General features: G+C 42.0%; 1 protein-coding gene across 2 annotated transcripts in view; it reads left to right on the top strand.

The window, feature by feature from the left end:
* Positions 1-10,278: 10,278 nt before the first annotated feature.
* LOC110494690 (potassium voltage-gated channel subfamily D member 3-like) overlaps positions 10,279-21,719 on the top strand; it is a 122,171-nt gene continuing 110,730 nt past the window's right edge. For both annotated transcript variants that reach the window (XM_021569984.2, XM_021569982.2), the window contains exons 1-2: positions 10,279-10,749; positions 11,618-12,765. In XM_021569984.2, coding sequence (XP_021425659.1) covers positions 11,663-12,765 — 1,103 coding nt within the window. In that variant the 5' untranslated portion in view covers positions 10,279-10,749; positions 11,618-11,662. The remainder of the gene's footprint in view (positions 10,750-11,617; positions 12,766-21,719) is intronic.

Below are 21,719 nucleotides of genomic sequence, written 5' to 3'. Positions count from 1 at the left end.
TCATGTTTTTCATCAAATTAGGTCCTGTTCGGGTAAAATCAGTTCAAAGTATTGTTACCCAAGTATGAAAAATGACTGTAGCTAGTACATTGATAAAGTTTAATCATAAAGTTACTGGTCCCCTCCCTCTAGTTCAAACTCTTGGATTCAGGAGGCAGGCATTACCAAAGCTGGAAATACATCAACGGCAGCATCTTATCATCTTAACTCATTTAAATCCGTCCCGCTTTAAAACCGTCATCACATGTGCGTCTACTCCTTGCTTTGGCTTTGTTTACAAACCGTAAACTAGCTACTAGCTACTAGTTCTGCTAGCTTAAGCAGAACGTACGATAACTTTTATGTCAAATGATGTCTCACCATTATTTCTCATGAGTGATCATGTTGATCAATATTTCAGCTATGGTGGCCTATGGTAAATAATCAAACACATTTCTGATCAATACATATCATTCTGAACATATTGCCATTTATAATGCTAATTCAGTGGCACCAATACATTTCCAGTACATTTATTGTATGCTGTTTTCAAACACAATCCCTTATGTCTAAGCTTCTAAGATGACTCAAGCTTTACTAATTCTTGTCAAGAAGTGTACCAGTGTCACGTTCTGACCTTTATTTCCTTTGTTTTGTATTTATTTAGTATGGTCAGGGCGTGAGTTGGGTGGGCAGTCTATGTTTGTTTTTCTATGTTTTGGGGTATTTCTATGTTTCGGCCTAGTATGGTTCTCAATCAGAGGCAGGTGTCATTAGTTGTCTCTGATTGAGAATCATACTTAGGTAGCCTGGGTTTCACTGTGTTTGTGGGTGATTGTTCCTGTCTCTGTGTTTGCACCAGCTAGGACTGTTTAGGTTTTCACTTTTCTTGTTTTGTTTAGTCTGTTCATGTATAGTCGTCTTTATTAAAAACATGAATAACCACCACGCTGCATTTTGGTCCGCCTCTACTTCACCACAAGAGAACCGTTACAACCAGTTAACTGTATTCTGTAATTAGTTACAAAACAATAGAAATGCAGTTGTGTATGCTGCTGTTTGTCTGATATCAACAGTCCATGATCAGCTCTGTTGACCATGAGAACATTTAGCGGGGAAAATGGTTTGTGGCATACTATTTAGGCTCAGAATGACATGTGGTCCATTGTTTACCTTGTTACCTGGCAACGACCAGTGTTTTTCAAAGCGATGTCAGTCAAGGCAAGCTCATGAATATAAGCTCCCCGCCCATTCAGCCTGTTCGTTCAGGCTTTCTGATCGTTAGAGATGAGAGAAGGTCAAATGTCTTAAATGCTGAGCATTTTAATAGTGTCAAAATATTATGGGTGATGTTTTGGTCATTCAAAGGCTATTTTTAACTTGGGAAATAGGATGACTGCATGAGCTATAAAACATGACTGCACCATGTTTTATAGCTTACAGGGTTTGTTTACATTTACTTTGTTTACAAACATTGTAGTTAAACGAGTATATTTTGAGTTCGACAGTTAAACTAAGCTCATGAGGCATTTATAAGATATTATTAAATAATCAATGGGTATAAATGATTAATTTAAGACTAAATGGATGGATGTGAGGAGTTATGAGAGTTGGCTAAAGCACAAACAGGTCTGGGGCCAGGCTATTGGGTGCTTTTCTACTCTGGGATTTGCTTTACAGTGCCAACTCATTGGCTGGGTTAACAAGGAAGTAATTGCTCATGATTACATGAGGATTTGATACAGTAGGTAAGCTTGCATTTCATCTGGTCTTATAATTGACAGGGTCTTTAAGAAAATTAAGAGGAAAAATGTGACAAAAATGTCATGTTAAAGTGAGGTCTCCAGCCATCTGTCATTTTTATCCAGAGCAGCTTACAGTCGTGAGTTTTCCCCACGGAAATCGAACCCACAACCCTGCCGTCGAACCCACAACCAAAACCACAACCCTGCCGTCGAACCCACCCTACTTTACCATTGAGCCACACGTGACCACACATGGTTCAATATTTCATTGCTTGTTTAAAATGCTTTAGTGGGTCTTGTACGCTAGCCTAAAGACAATGTAGTGTGGTGTCTGACTGTTTTTCTGACAATAACTGTATTTATATATTTTTATCTAAGGGCTAGACATCCATATTTTTCCACTCAACAAACTTAATTTCCAATTCATTCATTAACACACAGTAGGGGCTATTGAGCCAATAACATGACTGGCACAGGATCAGGGTGATAAACCTGCCATGAATACAAATCCATTTTTACACTGACTGCTATTCTCTCACTCACCAAAGTTGGTATTAGAGAATATAATGGCATGGCACAGTAACTATTGACTGACTCCAAATGCGAAGCAAGTTAGACCAAGGCCCTCTTCCTCCTTTGGATCATGCAGTGTAATCTGATCTGCTGTAGTCAGACAGGGAATCTCAAGAATCAAAAAATGTGTGAAAAATATGTGGGTATAACAGTGATCTCATTTTTATAGAATACTTGAAGAAACTAGGATAATTTTTTATAGAATACTTGAAGAAACTAGGAGACATTTTTATAGAATACTTGAAGAAACTAGGAGACATTTTTATAGAATACTTGAAGAAACTAGGAGACATTTTTATAGAATACTTGAAGAAACTAGGAGACATTTTTATAGAATACTTGAAGAAACTAGGAGACATTTTTATAGAATACTTGAAGAAACTAGGAGACATTTTTATAGAATACTTGAAGAAACTAGGAGACATTTTTATAGAATACTTGAAGAAACTAGGAGACATTTTTATAGAATACTTGAAGAAACTAGGAGACATTTTTATAGAATACTTGAAGAAACTAGGAGACATTTTTATAGAATACTTGAAGAAACTAGGAGACATTTTTATAGAATACTTGAAGAAACTAGGAGACATTTTTATAGAATACTTGAAGAAACTAGGAGACATTTTTATAGAATACTTGAAGAAACTAGGAGACATTTTTATAGAATACTTGAAGAAACTAGGGGGCAGAGTTTTGAGAAGAAGACAGACTTCAGTTCAAGTAAAGGCATGGGAGGAATACAAAATGATGTATTGAAATGTATGTAATTTATCTAATGCTTTAATTAAACAAAATCTGTGTCTGCACTACGTACTCTCACTACTGGTGTCCCTTAGGGCTCGGTTCTAGGCCCTCTCCTCTTCTCTCCATACACCAAGTCACTCATTCTGACACCCAGGTGGCGACACGCTCTCTGCGTGCCTTGCAGATATCTCAACTTGGATGTGGCCCACCACCTCAAGCACAACCTAGACAAGACAGAACTGCTTATCCTCCCGGGGAAGGCCTGGCTGATCAAAGACCTCTCCATCACGGTTGACAACTCCACAGTGTTACCCTCCCAGAGTGCAAAGAACCTTGGCGTGACCCTGGACAACACCCTGTCGTTCTCTGCAAACATCAAAGCAGTGACCCTCTCCTGCAGGTTCATGCTCTACATCATCCGTAGAGTACGACCCTACCTCACACAGGAAGCGGTGCAGGTCCTAATCCAGGCACTTGTCCTCTCCTGTCTGGACTACTGCAACTCACTGTTGGCTGGGCTCCCAGCTTGTACCATCAAACCCTACCTGGTTTTCAACCTCCCCAAGTTCTCTCATGTCACCCTGCTCCTCCGCACACTCCACTGGCTTCTGGTCAAAGCTGCATCCACTACAAGGACCATGGTACTTACCTATGGGACAGCAAGAGGAACTGCCCCTCCCTACATTTAGGCTATGCTCAAAGCCTACACCCCAACCCGAGCACTCTGTTCTGCTATCTCAGGTATCTTGGCCCTCCCAACCCAGTCCAAGCTCTTCCCTGTCCTGTCATCCCAATGTGGAACCAGCTAGGACAGCAGAGTCCCTGCCCATCTTCCGAAACCCTACCTTTCAAACAGTATGTTAAATAATCCTCCTCCTCACCTCAACCGCCCCCCCCCCCCAAAAAAAAATGAATGCAAAAATAAGAAGAATAACCAGCACTTGCACTTGACCCCCCCCACTCGGACTCTACTGACTTTAATGAGGAAAATTATACTTTCTATGACTGTGATATATGGTTGTCCAACCTACTGTAGGTATCTGTCACACCTGATCTATTTCACCTGTTCCTGTTATTGTCTCCACCCCCTCCATGTGTCACTTATTTTCCCCAGTGTATTTATACCTGTGTTTCCTGTCTCTCTGTGCCAGTTCATCTTGTATGTTTCCAAGTCAAGCAGCGTTTTTCACGGTCTCCTGCTTTTTGCGTTCTCCTTTTTCTGGTCCTCCTGGGTTTGACCCTTGCCTGTTTCTGGACTTTGTACCCACCTGCCTGACCATTCTACCTGCCTTGACCACGAGCCTGTCTGCCACTTTGTACCTCCTGGACTCTGATCTGGTTTTGACCTTTTTGTCTGTCCACGACCATTCTCTTGTCTACCCCTTTTGATTAATAAACGTTGTAAGACTCCAACCATCTGCCTCCTGTGCCTGCATTTAGGTCTCGCCTTGTGCCTTGATACTATCTTAAGATGACTGCACTAACTGTAAGTCACTCTGGATACGAGTGTTTGCTCTTCATAATGGCGCCGGAGAGAATGGCTGCCGTTTTATTGGCTCTAAACCAACCATGCTATTTTGTGAGTTTTTTTGCAGTGTTTGTAACTTATTTTGTACATAATGTTGCTGCTACCGTCTCTTATGACCGAAAATAGCTTCTGGACAAAACAGCGATTACTCACCTTGAACTGGACAAATATATATTTTTTATAATGTGTCGGACGAGAGGGATTTACTTCCGACACCCTAACAGGCCCTCATCCCCGTCATTCGCAGGAGAAAGAGACAGAGATTTTGCGGAGGGAGATCAGGGTGCCTTGTGAGGATCAAGCGATGAGTGGCTAATCTGCCTTCGCCATCGGTACTTTTGGCCAACGTACAATCGCTGGATAATAAATTGGATGAACTAAAAGCATGTCTGTCCTACTAGAACAGCAGGCTTCGGTTAGACAAGGGGTGGTGGTCTATGTATATTTGTAAACAACAGCTGGTGCACGATATCTAAGGAAGTTTCAAGGTGTTGCTCACCTGAGGTAGAGTATCTCATGATAAGCTGTAGACCACACTATCTACCTAGAGAGTTTTCGTCTGTATTCGTCGTATCTGTCTACATACCACCACAGACCGATGCTGGCACTAAGACCGCACTCAATGAGCTGTATTTCGCCATAAGCAAACAGGAAAATGCTCATCCAGAGGTGGCACTCCTAGTGGCCGGGGACTTTAATGCAGGTAAACTTAAATCCGTTTTACCTCATTTTTACCAGCTTGTTAATTGTGCAACCAGAAGGAATAAAATTCTAGATCACCTTTACTCCACACACAGAGACACGTACAAAGCTCTCCCTCAACCTCCATTTGGCAAATCTGACCATGATTCTATCCTCGTGATTCCTGCTTACAAGCAAAAATTAAAGCAGGAAGCATTGTTTTGCCTGCGCAGAGTGGAATATGTTCTGGGATTCTTCCGATGGCATTGAGGAGTGCATCACATCAGTCACTGGCTTCATCAATAAGTGCATCGATGACGTAGTCCCCACAGTGACTGTACGTACATACCCCAACCAGAAGCCATGGATTACAGGAAACATCCGCACTGAGATAAAGGGTAGAGCTGCTGCTTACAAGGAGCGGGCCTCTAACCCGGAAGTTTATAAGAAAACCTGCTATGCCCTCCGACGAACCATCAAACAGGCAAAGCGTCAATACAGGACTAAGATTGAATCGTACTACACCGGCTCCAGCACACGTCGATGTGGCAGGGCTTGAGCTATTACAGACAACAAAGGCAAGCACAGCCGAGAGCTGCCCAGTGACACGATCCTACCTGACTAAGCTAAATTACTTCTATGCTCGCTTCGAGTCAAGTAACACTGAAACATGCATGAGAGCATCAGCTGTTCCGGACGACTGTGTGATCACGCTCTCCGCAGCCGATGTGAGTAAGACCTTTAAACAGGTCAACATTCACAACAATACCAGGACGTGTACTCCGAGCATGCGCTGACTAGCTGGCAAGTGTCTTCACTTACATTTTCAAACTCTCCCTGTCTGAGTCTGTAATACCAACATGTTTCAAGCAGACCACCATAGTCCCTGTGCCCAATGATGTGTTCTCACATCAACACCATTATCACAGAACAGGTAACAACACATCCACCACGCTGATCCTCAACACAGGGGCCCCTCAGGGGTGCATGCTCAGTCCCCTCCTGTACTCCCTGTTCACTCATGACTGCACGGCCAGGCACGACTCCAACACCATCATTAAGTTTGCAGATGAAACAACAAAGGTAGGCCTGATCACTGACAAAGACAGCCTATAGGAAGGAGGTTTAGAGACCTGGCCGTGTGGTGCAAGGACAACAACCTCTCCCTCAATGTGAGCAAGACAAAGAGGCTGATCGTGGACTACAGCAAAAGCCAGGCCGAACAGGCCCCCATTAACATCGATGGGGCTGTAGTGGAGCGGGTCAATAGTTTCAAGGTCATTGGTGTCCACATCACCAACAAACTATCATGGTCCAAACACACCAAGACAGTCGTGAAGAAGGCACGACAGAACCTTTTCCCCCTCAAGAGACTGAAAAGATTTGACAATGGTCCCCAGATCCTCAAAGTTCTACAGCTGCACCATCGAGAGTATCCTGACCGGTTGCATCACCGCCTGGTATGGCAGCTGCTCGGCATCTGACCGTAAGGCACTACAGGGGGTAATGCGTACGGCCCAGTACATCACTGGGGCCAAGCTTCCTGCCATCCAGGACCTATATAATAGGCGGTATCAGAGGAAAACCCATAAAATTGTCAGAGACTCCAGTCTCCCAATTCATAGACTGTTTTCTCTGCTACCGCACGGCAAGCGGTTCCGGAGCGCCAAAGTCTAAGACCAAAAGGCTCCTCAACAGCTTCTACCCCAAGCCATAAGACTGCTGAACAATTAATCAAATGGCCACCGGACTATTTACATGTTTATTATCTATGCATAGTCACTTCACCCCTGCCTACATGTACAAAATACTTAAACTAACCTGTACCCTCGCACACTGACTCGATACCAGTACCCCCTGTATATAGCCTCATTATTGTCATGTTATTGTGTCACTTTTTATTCTTTTTTATTTTTTACTTTAGTTAATTTGCTAAATATTTTCTTAACCAACAGTGCATTTCAAGAAGAGTTAACGGGTTGTAAGTAAGCATTTCATATTAAAGTCTACACTTGTTGTATTCGGCGCAAGTTTGATTTGAAATACAATGCTTTCAGTTTTTGAAATATTTAGGACTAACTTATTCCTTGCCACCCATTCTGAAACTAACTGCAGCTCTTTGTTAAGTGTTGCAATCATTTCAGTCGTGGCATGCCGTCGTGGCATGCCGTTAGTAAAGAAAAAGTAAGGGGCCTATACAGCTGCCCTGGGGTATTCCTGATTATACCTGGATTATGTTGGAATGGCTTCCATTAAAGAACATCCGCTGTGTTCTGTTAGACAGGTAACTATTTATTCACAATATAGCAGGGGATGTAAAGCCATAATGCATAAATTTTTCCAGCAGCAAACTATGAATGATAATGCCAAAAGATGCACTGAAGTCTAACAAAACAGGCCCCACTAACTTTTTATGATCGATTTCTTGTTGAATGTCCTTCCCTATAAGCGTGCTGAAAGTCTGTTGTCGATTTGTTGACTTTAAAATAGCACTGCATCTGTTCAAACACAATTCTTTCCAAAAGTTTACTAAGGGTTGGTAACAGGCTGATTGGTTGGCTATTTGAGACAGTAAAGGGGGCTTTACTATTCTTAGGAGAATGACTTTTGCTAGGCTTAAATTGAAGATGTGGCAAATAGGAGTGGCAATATCGTCCACTATTATCCTCAGTAATTGTCCATCCAAGTTGTCAGACCCGGGTGGCTTGTCATTGTTGATATACAATATTTTTTTCACCTCTTCCACGCTCACTTTACGGAATTCAAAATTACAATGCTTGTCTTTCAGAATTTAGCCAGATATACTTGGATGTGTAGTGTCAGCGTTTGTTGCTGGCATGTCATGGCTAAGTTTGCTAATCTTGCCAAAGAACAAAATCATTAAAGTATTTGGCCATATCAGTTGGTTTTGTAATTAATGAGCCATCTGATTCAATGAATGATGGAGCAGAGTGTGCCTGTTTGCCCAAAAATTCATTTTGGGCAAAAAGGCTGGTGTAAATCCTCAGTGAAAATTCGCCATTAGTCATTAAGCTGCTGAACAGACGTTGAAATAAGATGTTTGCATCAGCACCATCACCTCACAAGGCACAGAGGGTTCTGAAAGCACTTCTATGAACCCTTGCAGGGCTTTTCATTACAGTATGCAGAGCCGGCTCTAGCATTTTGGGGGCCCTAAGCGAGATTTGGGGCCCGCTTTTGACGGCAGAAGTACATTTTTAAAAAAAGGTTAATTTCCTGCAATTCTACACATTTTGCCATGGGGTATATAGAAAATGTAGCAGTTTTAATGCATGTTTTCTGCAGTTCTACACATTTTGCCATGGGGTATATAGAAAATGTAGCAGTTTTAATGCATATTTTCTGCAGTTCTACACATTTTGCCATGGGGTATATAGAAAATGTAGCAGTTTTAATGCATATTTTCTGCAGTTCTACACATTTTGCCATGGGGTATATAGAAAATGTAGCAGTTTTAATGCATATTTTCTGCAGTTCTACACATTTTGCCATGGGGTATATAGAAAATGTAGCAGTTTTAATGCATATTTTCTGCAGTTCTACACATTTTGCCATGGGGTATATAGAAAATGTAGCAGTTTTAATGCATGTTTTCTGCAGTTCTACACATTTTGCCATGGGGTGGAGAGAACATGTATCTTTTTTTTTAACACTTCATGCAATTATACTAATTTTGCCATGGGGCAGAATTTTTCTTCCTTCCTGTTTTACAACTCATTTCCTGCAATTCTTCCCGCTTTGCCATGGGGTGGAGAAAAATTGTTTTAGTTTTAAAGCAAATTTCCTACAATTCTATACATTTTTACATGACATCACTCTGACTGAGAGTGACTAACAAAAGCTTTGGGTCAGGTATTTCGGATGTGATTACTAAGTTTAGATAGTCTTACCAGCTGACTTACAAATCTAAATATTGTTTTCTGACATGGCTAATTGAGTGACTGTTAGTGACTGACATAACAAGAGAAAAATTGTTGATGCACAATCAAATTTCAAACTTGCACCAACTGTAAGTTGAGACCCCAACTGAATTCCTTTCTAGGGCCCTCAGCAACCGCTTATATCACTTATGCCTGGAGCCGGCCTTGATAGTATGTTTTAAATCTGAGGGTTATTTCGCTACTTCAAGGGCTCCAGAGCAATTTGGTACCTTTTTAGAATACATCACAATCCTAATGATAATTACTAATTAGTGAAAGAATGTCCTTCTGGAGGGCCTTTTTGGGTATGGATAAAAATTGGTACTCGTGGGAAGAAAATGTATCCAAAGGTTTTGTCCAAGTTTGTGAAGGCTACTATTAATCAACAACGAACTTGAGGCAAAGTAAATACTCTGTGAGTTGTGTAGGCTGAGCACTCTTACTGAATATTATGTCTACACCGCACAGTGCAACAAGGGAATTTGATGATACATAGAGTTGGCTCAATGATAGCACACATACTTTCTTCAGTCCAATCAATGCTTACTGCCTCTCTTGGGTAATAACGATGGGTATGCTAGTAATAAGGAAAGTCGAGGTCGACATTTTTAATTATCTCAAATCCAACTTAATGACCTTTTATTTCATTTTATCATATAGTGATATGATAAATCATTTACATATTCACAATGTAAAATAATTAACAAGGTACTGTATTTACTTCGAAATTACATGGTAATAAGTGTCAATTATAGAGGCTATTCAATATTTTCATGATTAAGTGAATATGCGATTTGATAAGGGATCTTAAAAGATGAGATGACAATCAATTGAGATATAACCATGTAATAAAGAAAATGTTATAAAGCACAGACGCTACAAGTATTTCCTGATCACAGAGATGCTGGCTGCTATCAAGTGTTCTTGTTATAGCATCCTGTCATGTCATACAATTTGTCTAGAAGGCAACTTCTCTCACTGTGCTGCGCGTAATTGAATTGAGGACATTTTCCAGTAACACCAACTTCCTCATTAAAAGTGTGCAGAATAAAAAGGTTTATATTTTTATAAAAAGTAAATAAGAAAGAAAGTGTTGTTGACACATCCGGTGGAGTGGACTGATTTAGCACCGTAAAATTGTGTGAGAGACGAGCCTATGCGCACGATAGAGTAAGAGAGAGAGAGAGAGAGAGAGATTACGGAGTCTGACTCATGTCCATCACCCACTTTTCTAGTCATCATCACAGTCATGAGGTAGGTGTGAATATCATCCTGGAGGCTGCGAAATGAATCTGTGCTGTCTGTCCAAACCGCAGGTGCATCAATATGCAGGTGTGGTTTAAAGAACAGACTTTAATGTTTTAGTGAATTTCATTAACACGTTTACGGTCGTTCAACGCATCGATATCCCCATCTCGTGTTCCTCTATGCTTGTTTCGCTCATTCGCACAGGGGTCCTTTGTCAATGAGTCTTTCAATTTCTGTAGCTTTTCCCCAGAGGAGTTATTTTGCTGGAGGATCGCGCATTGAAATTGTTTGGATCTTTCCTTGTTTGGAGGTAAGTGATAAAGAAAGCTTAGAAGATGCACCTGATGAGTTGTCTATATTTGTTTCTAATGTGCTGGTCTGTTTTTATTCTCTTACTTCTACAAGTAGCCTAACATGTGGAGTTGATCATCATAATCAGAATGTTAAAGCATCAAAATACTGAATTGTATTCGACTAACGTTAGAGCATACACTCCTTTCGAGATTTTTTCTTTAAAAAAAAGAAGAGCTATAAATAGGCAGAGGTAAACTTGATTTTCTATAATTGTACATCATTTTTCTTCACATTAACATTATCCTTAAATCTGAAACAGACCTAGCCATATGGCACTTCTGGCTCAACAGGTCTCTCTCTATTCTGGAGAGACCACTTCTATTTTTCATAGATGTTTAACAGAGCTTCCTAAAGAGGCTTCACATTATCCTCTATTTCTTAAACCTTCTGTTCAGTGAGCTCTGGAAATGACAGGGAATTTGACCGCCTGTTTAGAGCTCTTGTGGTGTTGGTTTTCTGGCAGAGGGATTGTCATTATAGTCCTTGCATCCATCTCCATCTATGAATTCCAGAGTGGATACATTTCCTGTTATAACACCACACCAAGTGGTGGGGCTACTGTTGGGATGAAAAACAGAGCCAGGGTTGTGACTCCAACAGTCATGAGAACACAGAAGACTAGCATCAGCGATGTAACCTATCATCAAATATTTGTTTGAGTTCTTTAGAACGCATTAGGCTCTTTGGTTTATGATGGAAACACTTTAATACTATGAGTTGCTATAGTAGCTTATAGTGCAAACCACCTACCATGCAACCAACTTATAGTGGAAATGCTTTATTCATGTGTTACTGATTTTGTGTTGTCTGTTTCTCTGCTCAAGATGACAGGTCATTTTAAGGCAAGCGGGAAACCAGAGTGAGTTGCCATGGCGGCAGGAGTGGCTGCATGGCTTCCCTTCGCCCGGGCAGCAGCTATTGGCTGGATGCCTGTGGCCAACTGCCCCATGCCTATCGCTCCTAGAGACCACACAAAGAGACATGATGAGCTGATCATCCTGAATGTGAGTGGACGTCGCTTCCAGACCTGGAGGACCACACTGGACCGCTACCCAGACACCCTGCTGGGAAGCTCAGAGAAACAGTTTTTTTACGATGAGGAGACCAAAGAGTATTTTTTCGACCGGGACCCAGACTCCTTCCGTAGCATTCTCAACTTCTATCGGACGGGAAAGTTGCACTATCCACGCTATGAGTGCATCTCGGCCTACGACGAAGAGCTAACCTTCTTCGGCATCATCCCAGAGATCATTGGTGACTGCTGCTATGAAGAGTACAAGGATCGGAAGCGGGAGAATGCTGAACGTCTCCAGGACGACCAGGATGACAACAAGGACTGCAAGCTGCCCAACATGACATATAGAGAGACCATGTGGAGAGCCTTTGAGAACCCTCACACCTCCACCATGGCCCTGGTGTTCTACTACGTCACCGGCTTCTTCATCGCCATCTCAGTCCTCACCAATGTGATAGAGACGGTTCCGTGCGGTGCCACGCCTTCCCAGAAGGACATGCCATGTGGCGAGCGCTACACCGTAGCCTTCTTCTGCATGGACACGGCCTGCGTCCTCATCTTCACCATAGAGTACCTCATGAGACTGTTTGCCGCGCCCAGCCGTTACCAATTCATGCGCAGTGTGATGAGCATCATCGACGTGGTGGCCATCTTTCCCTACTACATTGGCCTGGTGATGACAGACAACGAGGATGTGAGCGGAGCCTTCGTCACGCTCCGTGTGTTCCGTGTGTTCCGCATCTTCAAGTTCTCCCGCCACTCGCAGGGCCTCAGGATCCTGGGGTACACGCTGAAGAGCTGCGCCTCGGAGCTGGGCTTCCTCCTCTTCTCCCTCACTATGGCCATCATCATCTTCGCCACCGTCATGTTTTACGCAGAGAAAGGGTCGTCGTCGACCAAGTTCACCAGCATCCCAGCCTCCTTCTGGTACACCATTGTCACAATGACCACGTTGGGGTATGTCCTCCTTCTGTCTATCTCTCTTTCTTACCTTTTCTCATCCCTATCTCTCGCTTATCTCTCCATCTCTTTCTCTCCACAGTTTTAGTTCTCTCTCCTTCCACTCGTGTGGTCCATAAAATGTGTGTCTTCTCCGTTGGAATAATGCCACCAAGATAATTCAAGATGGTGCCCAAATAATATCTTCAAATCAGGAGCTCTCCATAAACCTTACTTGGCATCCTAAAAAGTAAATGCTCCAAAGTTCAATCCAAACAACAACTATGTTCCAAAAGTGCTATAATTAGTTATACAACTATAATTAACGCACCTTAAACGCTTGATTACTAGACTTCACCTGATGCTAAAATGCTTGCCTGTGTTGTACAAAAAATGTAATACCTCAGGCTATTGTCTTGATGTATTTTTGTAATGGGTGTCCTGGATACTGTATGTGTTCTGCTGTTATGGAATATGGATAAAAGCCAACAGCACTGTGCTAAATTTGAAGTTGAAGCATGAAACGTCTTCAATAGACTAGTGGGTGAATGTGGTATGAGGCTGCTGCCAGTGTGAGTGATGGATGGGTACCACCACTACATTCACCTACTGTACCAGGCCTAACAGTAAACACACTCATGACAGTGTGTGTGTGTGTGTGTGTGTGTGTGTGTGTGTGTGTGTGTGTGTGTGTGTGTGTGTGTGTGTGTGTGTGTGTGTGTGTGTGTGTGTGTGTTTACCTGAATGTTATGTGACAGTAGTGGGAGATGTGTGTTCCCATGTTGTCTTCATCTAGTGGGTGTATTGTGTCTATTGTCATTTCTATAATTTCCTTAATCTGCCAGTAATCATGGTTTACTCTGGAACACATAGTCCCAGAAAACAATATTGTAATAATATTTAGGATCCTGAATGCCAGTGAAATTTGTATTTGTTATAATGAAAATAACTGCACATTATTTTTTATGTTTTCAAGAACTGTCTATAGGTACTTACGAAGATTTCATACTTTTTAAAACTCTATTTTCCTCTTTTTATACTTTGTCTCTTTCTGCCGACTTCTCATTGGGCTCTGTCCATCTCCACATTGTGTTAGTCATTGGGCTCTATCCATCTCCACATTGTGTTAGTCATTGGGCTCTATCCATCTCCACATTGTGTTAGTCATTGGGTTCTGTCCATCTCCACATTGTGTTAGTCATTGGGTTCTCTCCATCTCCACATTGTGTTAGTCATTGGGTTCTGTCCATCTCCACATTGTGTTAGTCATTGGGTTCTGTCCATCTCCACATTGTGTTAGTCATTGGGTTCTGTCCATCTCCACATTGTGTTAGTCATTGGGCTCTCTCCATCTCCACATTGTGTTAGTCATTGGGTTCTGTCCATTTCTACATTGTGTTAGTCATTGGGCTCTATCCATCTCCACATTGTGTTAGTCATTGGGTTCTGTCCATCTCCACATTGTGTTAGTCATTGGGTTCTGTCCATCTCCACATTGTGTTAGTCATTGGGCTCTATCCATCTCCACATTGTGTTAGTCATTGGGTTCTCTCCATCTCCACATTGTGTTAGTCATTGGGTTCTGTCCATCTCCACATTGTGTTAGTCATTGGGTTCTGTCCATCTCCACATTGTGTTAGTCATTGGGTTCTGTCCATCTCCACATGATGTTAGTCATTGGGCTCTCTCCATCTCCACATTGTGTTAGTCATTGGGCTCTCCCTCTCCACATTGTGTTAGTCATTGGGTTCTGTCCATCTCCACATTGTGTTAGTCATTGGGCTCTCTCCATCTCCACATTGTGTTAGTCATTGGGCTCTCTCCCTCTCCACATTGTGTTAGTCATTGGGCTCTCTCCATCTCCACATTGTGTTAGTCATTGGGCCCTCTCCATCTCCACATTGTGTTAGTCATTAGGTTCTGTCCATCTCCACATTGTGTTAGTCATTGGGCTCTCTCCATTTCTACATCGTGTTAGTCATTAGGTTCTGTCCATCTCCACATTGTGTTAGTCATTGGGCTCTCTCCATCTCCACATTGTGTTAGTCATTGGGCTCTGTCCATCTCCACATTGTGTTAGTCATTGGGCTCTCTCCATCTCCACATTGTGTTAGTCATTGGGCTCTGTCCATCTCCACATTGTGTTAGTCATTGGGCTCTCTCCATCTCCACATTGTGTTAGTCATTGGGCTCTGTCCATCTCCACATTGTGTTAGTCATTAGGTTCTGTCCATCTCCACATTGTGTTAGTCATTGGGCTCTCTCCATCTCCACATTGTGTTAGTCATTGGGCTCTGTCCATCTCCACATTGTGTTAGTCATTGGGCTCTCTCCATCTCCACATTGTGTTAGTCATTGGGCTCTCTCCATCTCCACATTGTGTTAGTCATTGGGTTCTCAACATCTCCACATTGTGTTAGTCATTGGGCTCTCTCCATCTCCACATTGTGTTAGTCATTGGGCTCTGTCCATCTCCACATTGTGTTAGTCATTGGGCTCTCTCCATCTCCACATTGTGTTAGTCATTGGGCTCTCTCCATCTCCACATTGTGTTAGTCATTGGGCTCTCTCCATCTCCACATTGTGTTAGTCATTGGGCTCTCTCCATCTCCACATTGTGTTAGTCATTGGGCTCTCTCCATCTCCACATTGTGTTAGTCATTGGGCTCTCTCCATCTCCACATTGTGTTAGTCATTGGGCTCTGTCCATCTCCACATTGTGTTAGTCATTGGGCTCTCTCCATCTCCACATTGTGTTAGTCATTGGGCTCTCTCCATCTCCACATTGTGTTAGTCATTGGGCTCTCTCCATCTCCACATTGTGTTAGTCATTGGGCTCTCTCCATCTCCACATTGTGTTAGTCATTGGGCTCTCTCCATCTCCACATTGTGTTAGTCATTGGGCTCTCTCCATCTCCACATTGTGTTAGTCATTGGGCTCTCTCCATCTCCACATTGTGTTAGTCAATGGGCTCTCTCCATCTCCACATTGTGTTAGTCATTGACAATTACCTCTAATGTCTTACTGGTAGACCGGTGCTGTTCTGATTCTTCACTGGTCAGCTAGTAAAGTGACCTTGACGCTTATTTCGCCAAGCAGCTAGGAAGTCTCTCCAGAAAATAGTGCCATTTATTTTGCAGAAGCAGCCGCTACACTTCCTGGGGACAAAACAAAGCATGACAAGTGATAAAACACTGATACACTGATAGACAAGGACAGTCACACACATTTACAATACATCGATATACAAATAATACAACAACAAAAATAATGTGTGTTAGAGTGTGTTCTATAATATAATAATATGAATAACCCCAATCTTCTATAATTTACTGTAAGTGTGGATAAAGCTTCTCATTATTACAGAATGGGATCACCACAGAAACTCAGTAGTCAGTCAGCCATCTTTTTATTTTTTTATCCGTTATTTTACCAGGTAAGTTGACTCATTTGCAGCAAATCTTCCCATTTAGGTGTTGTGGACGTAGAGATAGTGTTGTCTTTTTTATTTATTTTCCTTATGTTTTAGTAGGTGTTTTGTTGGATTGGACCTTACAATATTAATACATATACAGAGAATGTATGCTGTTATTCTCTTTGCAAGCTAAAATTAGGGCCTAAAAATCTGTGTGATGGAGTACTAACCCTCATCGGCATACCATCAGCTGTGATTATGCAGTATATGTGTGGTGAATATTCCTCCGCATCCCAACTCCATTATCAATTCCAGAAATACCTTTACCTGTGTGACGCTATTAATGAATGGCTTTCCACGTCAATGGACCCAGATTGTCTATTAAATAAGCAATTTGGGTGTGTACATGTGTGTACGCGTGTGAGAGAGAGAGAGAAAGAGAGAGAGAGAGAGAGAGAGAGTGAGAGAGAGAGAGAGAGAGAGAGAGAGAGAGAGAGAGAGATAGAGAGAGAGAGAGAGAGAGAGAGACTCTGTTCTACAGGGTGTGATCGGAACCATACATCACTGAGTAGGAAAGGTCCCAGACTGGTTAATAATGCATTGTGTTTTGTCATAGAATATAGTAGCTGTGACATCTCTTCAGAAACATACAGTATATAAGTCACAAATAACCTCTTTGACACCATTATTGGAAGATGTAGTGGGGTATTTACTTCACTGTGTGAATACCATATTTACAAACCAGACTGCTTATAATCCAAGGTGATTCGTTTGTTACAAGACTGTTTAATCTCTTCTCTCAGTCTGGCCCTCCATGTTACTCTGTTCAGTTTCCTAGACTGTGAAGAAGTTAGAATACATCTTTAACCTTCCTCACTCTTAACCCCCTCCAAGGGCAGCACCTCCCCCCTCCATCCCAGGCCCTCCACATTCAGCAATAAACCTGTCAGTTCTGTGGTCAGCCACCTACATCTATGCAACCCTTTTTTTTACAACCACTTTTGAACCTGTCTCCTCTCTTTGGCCGACTGCCCCCCTCCTCCATTCCTGTCAGAGAGCAGACAGTGCAGCCTGGGTAATTGGGTGTACAGGGGGCTGGAGATGGGGGAATCACACCTTGACTACAGAGGAACAGGGCTATTCAATTAAACTCAGGTGACTGATCATCACACCTTGGCTACAGAGGAACAGGGCTATTTATCCAAACTCAGGTGACTGATAATCACACCTTGGCTACAGAGCAACAGGGCTATTTATCCAAACTCAGGTGACTGATAATCACACCTTGGCTACAGAGGAACAGGGCTATTTATCCAAACTCAGGTGACTGATAATCACACCTTGGCTACAGAGGAACAGGGCTATTTATCCAAACTCAGGTGACTGATAATCACACCTTGGCTACAGAGGAACAGGGCTATTTATCCAAACTCAAGTGACTGATCATCACACCTTGGCTACAGAGAAACAGGACTGTTCAATTAATCTCAGGTGACTGATCATCATACCTTGGCTACAGAGGAACAGGGCTATTCATCCAAACTCAGGTGACTGATCATCACACCTTGGCTACAGAGGAACAGGGCTATTTCAATCAAACTCAGGTGGCTGATAAAAGGATCTCCCTTGAATCACAGCAGGAGTCGCTCGAAGCTACTTCACCTGCTGGATAGATAGATACAGAGCATTTGGCAGCCAGCAGCAGTGGGACTGGACCCAAAAGATTGATGGGGATGGAGGAAGCCCTTTCTATCTCCCCTCTCTTCCATCCCCAAGTGGTTCCTAGGGGGGTAAGGTGGCTATTTTAGGCCCATCAACAGTGTGATATCTGTTTAAAAATGCAATATGCGGATGGACCCACTAGTGTAGTAGGGAGCAGTCGTTTTACCTGAGCAACTACAAGGCGCAGGCAGGCCAGGCACAAGAGCTTCACTGGGTTGTGTCATTGACTCCCCAAAATATTAACCCAAAAATGGTTCTATATTAATAACGAGGTGTGATGTGAACTGTAGTATGACTCCGGTGTTATAATTAGTCTGATTCTCCCAGTTGTAAAGTCCTGAACCAAAGTATTCTGTGGCAGAGCAGCAGAAGTGTTGTTATGCATGTAGGTCATGTTCCCGTCTGCCTTAATCACTGGCTATATATAAGCTGCTTCAGAGAGACATTTAGCCCTCTCTCCTGTGTTAGGACCGTCATTATAAGACATTTAAAGATTGGACTGGATGGTGCTGGATGCCAGAGAGAGAGAGAGAGGACGAGAGAGAGGTAAAGGTAGAGAGAGAAAGCGAGAGGGAGAGGTAAAGGGATTGAAAGAGAGAGAGTGTACCACTTACAGCATGTGCTGTGTGAACATCGCATAGGCCCCAAATTGTTATTGTGAGGCCCCTAACCAAGGAGGGGTCTAAAAGAGGCCAAACACACACACACACACACACACACATACTTTCTTACCTCTGTGTTTTCCAAAACAAGTCTCAATAACACCCAGTGTATCTTTCACTCCAGTCTCCTTTTCACCTCATTTGTGACCCACCGCCTCGATTCGATCTTATGTAGCAACATTTGAAATAGTTTTATTTTTATTTTTTACATTGGATAAAAGTAGCAACTCAGAGCTACAAAATGCTAGATCATACACTGCCGTTGAGGAACAATGGGAAAGTAAGTCTGCTTTGAAAGTTGATAAACTTGTAACCCCACTTTTTAGAAAATGGCCCTTGAATATTTTGATACACCTACTGGAGAGCTCTTCTTGTCTACACCATCCTTGGCCAACAGTATATTCTAATCTGACTTTGAAAGTGTCCAGAAAAAATTATTGTGTGAAAGAAATGCTATAACCAACCTGCAGCCACATCTATCTAAGTGGATGGGTCACTATTGTTTAAATATGTACACATGTTCATGAAATACAATAGATGGCCATAATCACCCCCAGACACAACAGGTTAACTTGATGGGTCATGTAATCATTCTCTTGCGAAGTGGAGTTTTTTGTTTAGGCATGTAGCTAGCTATCAGGCTAACCATAATCCCAACCCATAGCTACAGACATGCGGATTGTCATAGCTATCCACTATGCATGAAATGCTGGAGCATGAATCTGCAGGTAACTAAAGCCAACCAACTAGGTTCAATGTTAGCTAGCTAGCTAACATTAGGCTATAACTAGCAATGCATTTGGCTTTCTAAGATACAAATAATATTACTACACCGATCATACACGTAACATCACCTAGCGCACCAGCCAGCTAACATTCACTAGCCTGCCTTTTACGACTAGGGGGCAGTATTTTAATTTTTGGATAAAAAACGTTCCGTTTTAAACAAGGTATTTTGTCACAAAAGATGCTTGACTATGCATATAATTGACAGCTTTGGATAGAAAACACTCTGACGTTTCCAAAACTGCAAAGATATTGTCTGTGAGTGCAACAGAACTGATGTTACAGGTCAAACCCAGATAAAAATCCAATCAGGAAGTGCCGCATTTTTTGAAACCGCCTCATGCCAATGACTCCTTATATGGCTGTGAATGAGCTACGAATGAGCTTACGTTTTCTACGTGTTCCCCAAGGTGTCTACAACATTGTGACGTCTTTTTACGCATTTCTGTTGAAGAATAGCTGTAAGGGACCACATTTACCAAGTGGTCACATGATGTCTCCCGCAGAAAATCTTGCGTAAAATACTGAGGTAGCCATTTTTCCAGTCGATTCTTATGAGAAACCAATTGCCTCAATATTATCGAATAGATATGTTAAAAACACCTTGAGGATTGATTCTAAACAACGTTTGCCATGTTTCTGTTGATATTATGGAGGTAATTTGGAAAAAAGTTTGCCGTTGTAGTGATAGCATTTTCAGGTCGATTTCTCAGCCAAGCATGATGAACAAATGGGAGCTATTTCGCCTACAAAAATAATATTTTTGGAAAAAAGGAACATTTGCTATCTAACTGGGAGTCTCCTGAGTGAAAACATCCGAAGTTCTTCAAAGGTAAATTATTTAATTTGATTGCTTTTCTTATTGTCGTGAAAATGTTGCCTGCTGCCAGCAGAGCCTAGCATAGCATTATGCCATGATAAACTTACACAAATGCTTGTCTAGCGTTGGCTGTAAAGCATATTTTGAAAATCTGAGATGACAGTGTGATTAACAAAAGGCTAAGCTGTGTCTCAATATATTTCATTTGTGATTTTCATGAATAGGAAAATTGTCTAGGGGTAATTATGTCCGCTGCGTTATGCTAATTCGTTTGAGGCTATGATTACGCTCCCGGATCCGGGATTGCTAGTCACAAGAAGCTAGCTAATGGTAACTTGCAATGAAAACAACTTTGTAACAAAATTTGAAATGTATAATATCTGAAAATGTAGCTAGACTCTTCCCGTATACATGTATGAACGCTTCACGGCAGAGTGTCTTCCGTTTGGTTTGTAGCTAGCTACAGCTGGTTTGGCCCTTTGTTGTGTCAAGTCACTCCGGTTCACACTGACCGTGTGCAGAAAGTAGTCCATCACAACTTTTTCCCACTGATCTTTGTTGATAGTGCCTGCCAAATTCTTGGCAGCAATGTTGTTGAGAGCAGTGGCAACACTTTTGCATATCTCCATGGTTAAAGTTATATCTTTAAAAAAATCTGCGATAGCAAGAATTATCTACTGTACACATACATATACAGAAGCGTGATACATGGCAGGCCAATCCGAACTCATCTTTCAGCCTTTCCAGCCCATCCATTATCTCAGCCAATCATGGCTAGCGGGAAAGTTCCTTTTTTTCTGTGGCTAAACCAACTGGGCCAAAAAAATAATTTGTATATATATTTTGTTAAACGTTCAAATGGCTCTCCTGTGAAGTATCGATGTGCGACAAGCGTCAAGCTACTTGAAATGGGTAACATTTATCACCCGATTTATTTAACCAAAAAAATAGATAAGTAAGTTAGTAAAACAATAAAAATAATGACCCTTTAATAAAATGAACCGTCTTTATACATGTGATATCGCGGGAAAATTTACAAAAGTCTTTAAAGAGTGGCTTCTTCCACCAGAGACGAGTGACTTGCTGCATCTGTCAGGCTCCCCAACTGTGTTCTATGTCGCTCATGAAAAAATGTAAAATGCAAATTAGGTTACTTGACTTTTTTTTACCATTGATTCCCATGGCACTGTGCCACTGAGCTGAGTGAACATGACAGACATTAGCCAGGGCTGGGGAAAGAAAACCAATAACCTCATGGTTAGTTATGATGAAAGCCAATATGGCTCCCTTTCTCTAAGACTCGATCAGTCTCCCACTCTTCACTGTCAGTCTTTCTGAGAACTTTACCAGCATGTCACAGAACAAGCCATCTACTACCACCATTTTGGAACGTTGAATGTATTTGATTGACTGCTGTCCCCGCACATTTATCAAGTCATACACTTATATAATGTACAATCATTTACGATATTGTTGGGTGTTGGATTATTATTTCACCAGGAGAAAACTAGGGAATGAATGAAGATTCATCAAAAGTAATGAGTGAGTGGAAATAGAAGACTGGAG

Source organism: Oncorhynchus mykiss, chromosome 17 (genome assembly GCF_013265735.2).
Source record: "Oncorhynchus mykiss isolate Arlee chromosome 17, USDA_OmykA_1.1, whole genome shotgun sequence".
Lineage (NCBI taxonomy): Eukaryota > Metazoa > Chordata > Actinopteri > Salmoniformes > Salmonidae > Oncorhynchus > Oncorhynchus mykiss.
This window is presented reverse-complemented; position numbering and strand designations above follow the sequence as displayed.